Consider the following 4,702-nt stretch of genomic DNA (forward strand, 5'->3'; position numbering starts at 1 on the left):
CGGCGGGCCCGGCGGGCTCAGCGACAGGCGGCAGCCCTCGGGGCAGGTGGTGGTGGTCTGGCCCACCAGCTTGCCCCCGTAGTAGAAGCTGATGACCATCTGGGAGAAGGCTGCGGGGGGAGGGGAGGCGACAGGTCAGGGGGCGCCCGGGGCTTCCCCCCCCCCCAGAGGGGCCAGTTAACTGCGTGTGTGCCTGGGACCCGTCGGCACCCTGGGAAGTCCATGCTCCCCTCTAGACACGCAGGAGAAGGAAAGCAGGGACCCGAAATGTGAAAGAACGAGTCTCGTGTTCTCCACTCCCCCGCGGAGGTCACGGGGCCGGGCAGGGCTCAGGGGTCAGGAGCGCTGCCCCAGCGCGGCCCTCTGTCACGTTACACGATGTCACATCCTGCCCGCACATGACACGCCGCGCTGTCCGTTCCCCGCGCTACGTCACCACATGGCCCGAGACCTGATGCATAACAGACGCAAGAGCAGAGATGTCTTGTCTTTCTTGACAAATTCACAGTCCTCTTGGGGCGGGGGGGGGGGGTCCCTGGATTTCACATCATGAATCTCCCCAAAACCCTTCAGCTAAGCCTGTTCTCAGAAGAGTCAGAATCACTCAAAGTAAGTTGTTTCCCCAAACGCGCCACATGTGAGAAGATTGGGGAGGGGGAGGGACGCTGCCCCCGCATTAGGTAAGTGAAAAGATGATCCCGTCTCCAGCCTGCTCTGCGTCTCTGGTCCCCTCACAGAGAGAGCCCCGCGGGGCGCCTGGGCGGCTCAGGCAGCTAAGCGTCCCATCCCGGTGTCGGCTCGGGTCACGATCTCACGGCTGCATGAGTTCGAGCCCCAGGGTCCGGCTCCGCGTTGGCACTGGGGAGCCTGCTTGGGATTCTCTCTCCCTCCCTCTGACGCTACCCCTCCCCCGCTCATGCAGTCTCTCTCTAAACAAACAAATAAGTAAATAAAAAAGAAAGCCCCAGCTGGGTGCTGAGGAATCTTTAACACCAACCCTTTATAACGAACTCCTTACAAACCAAGGGACAGAGCGGGTCTCTGAGCCCCGGCAGTGTGGTGTTTTCGGGCCAGAACTTCGGAGCATGGCACCTGCCTCTCGCTGACTTGGCTCTGACCTCTGACTTCCTACTTACGGCCAAGAGGCCCTGCTTCTCCTTTCCCAGACAATCACAGATGGTCTCCCTTTAAAATAAACTTAAGGGGCGCCTGGAGGGCTCAGTCAGTTAAGTGTCCGGCTTCAGCTCAGGTCATGATCTCACGGTTCATGGGTTCGAGCCCCGCGTCCGGCTCTGTGCTGACAGCTCGGAGCCTGGAGCCTGTTTCAAATTCTGTGTCTCCCTTTCTCTCTGACCCTCCCCTGCTCATGCTGTCTTTCTCTGTCTTTCATAAATTAATTAATTAATTAATTAATTAATAAAAAATTGACTTAAGTCTAAAAACCTGACATTTAGTGAGGCGCCCGGGGGGCTCAGTCAGGTAAGGTCCCTGCTGGCACTGCAGAGCCCGCTTGGGGCTCTCTCTCTTTTTCCCTCTTTCTGCCCCTCGCCTGTGCACACACACATATCCCCCCTCTCTCTCTCAAAATAAATAAAAACTTTTTTAAATGACATTTAGAGAAAAATAGGATGATTTAATACGAGTCCAGGAGGTACCAGGTGTGAAACCCCATGTGACAGTGGGGCTCAAGTAACTGAAGTTCGGGAACCTTCAGGCCAACGGAGCCGCAGCCCGCTGCTCCGGAGAGGCCCGGGCCAGGCTGCCAGGGACCCCAGCGCCACTGGGCCGCTCACGCTAGGAAGGCCTGAGCGAGGACCCCTGCGCCTGGCAGCTGGGCAGCTGAAGGAGACTGCAGGGAAGCGGCTGCCAAGGCCCCGCGCAGCCCTGGGCAGCCCTGCAGGGGTGTCCGCCGCCCGCTTCGGCCTGCCCTGCCCCTGGGCAGCCGCCCGCCAGGGCCAACCCCAACCCCACCCACTGCGGCAGCACAGTGACCACAGGAGCACGGACTCCCCAGCGTGTGAGCCCCACAGCGGCTCGGTGCCTCGGTCTCCCCAGCTCCCCATCGGTGAAGCAGAGATCACGGTCGCACCCCTCCCTGGGCGGCCGAGGACGGGCGTGAGCAGCCCCTAGGGAAATCCGGGCACCGGGACAGGAAGCCAGCTGCAGAGAGGAGACCCCCGGGTGGTGAGCCCTGATTCCTGGTCTACGCAGTCCGTGCCAGGCGCTGCGCCGATGAGCCCGTTCAATCCTCGCCGTGCGGGGGAGAGGCTGCTGACTGCTGGGCGCCTTTTCCAGGGAGGGGTCGGGTGTAGACAGTCTGGAGGCCCAGCGGCGAATGGGGGGACGGGCCTCACCGACCCGCCGGGAGGCCGGCCCTGCACGTGCGTCCCCAAGCACCGAGCCCGCCCCCGTCCGTTTCCAGACACCACGCCTCCCCCCACCCCTGCGAACGCAGGGATCACACGCAAACACACGGGCCACGGCGTGTCCTGATCCAGCAGCACGGAGGGGGGTCGCCAACCCCCATCTGTTGCCAACACTTCACACGGGCAGGCTTCACAGAAAAGTCTAGACCTCTGATCGCGCTAGAAAAGTGGGGACGCCGCGCCTGGCGAGCTCCGAAGCCCGCAGGGCGCCGTCTAGGCTCCAATGGCAGAGCGGCCTGCAGCGCTCCCCGCCGCCCCTCCCGCTGCCTCCTCCCCATTACCGCGTCCCCCCTGGGGCGCTGAGAGCCAGGGACCCCCCCCCCGCCATCTTATTTACCCAGGGCAGGGCCGGAGACTATGTGACCTGAATGGAGGGACCAAAGTCCACACTCCTGGAAGAGTGTGTTAGGGTTTTCTTTGCACCCGGCCGTGCTGTGGTCCCTTGATTCTGGCTCCAGCGACAAGTCCGGGGTGACTTCCTCCTCGCCAGAGTCCTCACCCTGCCCGCCCCTCCCCTGCCCGCAGAAAGCACCGGTCAGCAGACTCCCCGGGCCACAGAGCTGACTGGTCAGAGGCCCGGCCCCATGAGGCGCCCCTACACTTGGAGGCTGCGTCCAGCCGGGTCCCTGGGTCTGAATCCTGCCCACTCGCTGGGTGACCTCGAGCGGCGATTTCACCCCTTAGCCTGGGCCCCCTCCTCTGTGGGGCCAGGGCTGTGACAGTCCCCAGCCTGGCGGCCGCTGTGCAGAAACAGGAGTGCTATGAGGCGGGAACACTGTTTCTCGTCTTCTTGCCTGGCTGAGACCCTGCTCCACCACCTCCAACACGCGTCCCATGAGGCCCTCCGTCTAGATGCCTCTCCGAGCCCCACTTCCTCCTCTGCCCCGGGAGGCCCCTGCGGCCCATCCTGATGCACCTGCCTGTTGGCCTCTCAGACCGGGCAGCCGTGGGGAGGGCGCGGCTTCCTCTGCTGTCAGCGATGCCGTTGGGAGCCAGAACGCAAATTCCAAGGGCTGCTGGCAGGAGGGCTGAGGCCCCAGCATAAATAGAGAAATACGTGGCCCAGAGGCCACCGCTTCCCGTGAGGGGCAGGAGCTGGAGAGGACAGCCTGAGGCCATGTCCTAGCTCTGCGGCCCCCAAGCTGTGTGACCCAGAGCTTCCGAGCCTCTGCAGGGGCAACAACGTGGTGGGAGGTGTGGCGAGATGGGGCCTGACCCTGGCACTGACCCTGGCACTGACTCTGGCACCTCGTCAGGACTCAATGTCAGTGGCCACCACCACCACCACCACCACCATCACCACCATCACCATCATCACCATTAATTAGCACCATTATTATCCTGAACTTGAGAGTGGAGCAGAACAGAAGCAGTGGACACTGGGGATGTTGGGTGGCCAGTGACCTTCCTACCAGAAAACGAACCCAACATTTAATCCTCAGGGAGGCTCTGAGCGGTCCAGCTACTCTGCCTGGGGCCACACAGAGAGGCAGAGCCCGGCCCTGAGTCTGTCTGTCCCCAAGCTCCTTCCCCTGCATAGTTATGCTACCAGGAGCTCTTCGGATCTATTTTTCGGTCCAATCTGCGAAGAGCCTCAAAAAGGCGGGCCCCTCCTGTGCTCAAAAAGCGAACAGTGAGGACAAGTGGGGTCCTGGCTTCTAACGCAAGAGCGGCTCATCCAGGGGCGCTGGCAAGCCCACTCGGGTCCTCCGCGCCCCGCCCTTGGCGCCCACGCCCGCCGCCGGCCCAGCCCCGAGCCCCCGTGTACCTGCGTGGTGCGCGTCGTAGGCGGTGTACCCGGTGACCAGCGGCAGGCCTGCCGGAGAGAAAGAGCACATCCGGTTCCAGTTGTGTGTGAGGAGCCGGCCCCCGGCCCCCTCCTCCGAAGCTCCTTTAAAAGCCACACGTGGCATGTTCCTGAGGCCCTGAGGCCCTGAGGCCCCTCCACGGGCTTCCTCCAAATTCGGTATTTTTCCCTCCCGGTGCCACGACCCACGTTTCAAAAACACAGACCAGACCCCTCAGCTCGACCAGCAGAGAGGAGGAGGAAACGTGTTCTGTGCTGTGGGGTTTCTGACCAAAAAACCTGTGCAGGTGTGATGCTGTGTGATGCTCAACCCCTCACCCCATGCCGGTGTGATGCCCCCCCCACTGGTGTGATGCCCCCCCCCCGTGCTGGTGTGATGCCCCCCCGTGCTGGTGTGATCCCCCCATGCTGGTGTGATGCCCCCCATGCTGGTGTGATGCCCCCCCGCTGGTGTGATGACCCCCCCCAC

At 62.6% G+C, this 4,702-nt stretch overlaps 1 protein-coding gene across 1 annotated transcript in view; it reads right to left on the minus strand.

Moving 5' to 3' along the window:
• Positions 1-4,702, minus strand: part of IRF8 (interferon regulatory factor 8) — a 20,697-nt gene that overhangs the window by 2,602 nt on the left and 13,393 nt on the right. The window contains exons 6-7 of the mRNA XM_029926117.1: positions 4,195-4,242; positions 5-110 (exon numbers count right to left, since the gene is read on the minus strand). Coding sequence (XP_029781977.1) covers positions 5-110; positions 4,195-4,242 — 154 coding nt within the window. The remainder of the gene's footprint in view (positions 1-4; positions 111-4,194; positions 4,243-4,702) is intronic.

This window comes from Suricata suricatta, chromosome 16 (assembly GCF_006229205.1).
Source record: "Suricata suricatta isolate VVHF042 chromosome 16, meerkat_22Aug2017_6uvM2_HiC, whole genome shotgun sequence".
Lineage (NCBI taxonomy): Eukaryota > Metazoa > Chordata > Mammalia > Carnivora > Herpestidae > Suricata > Suricata suricatta.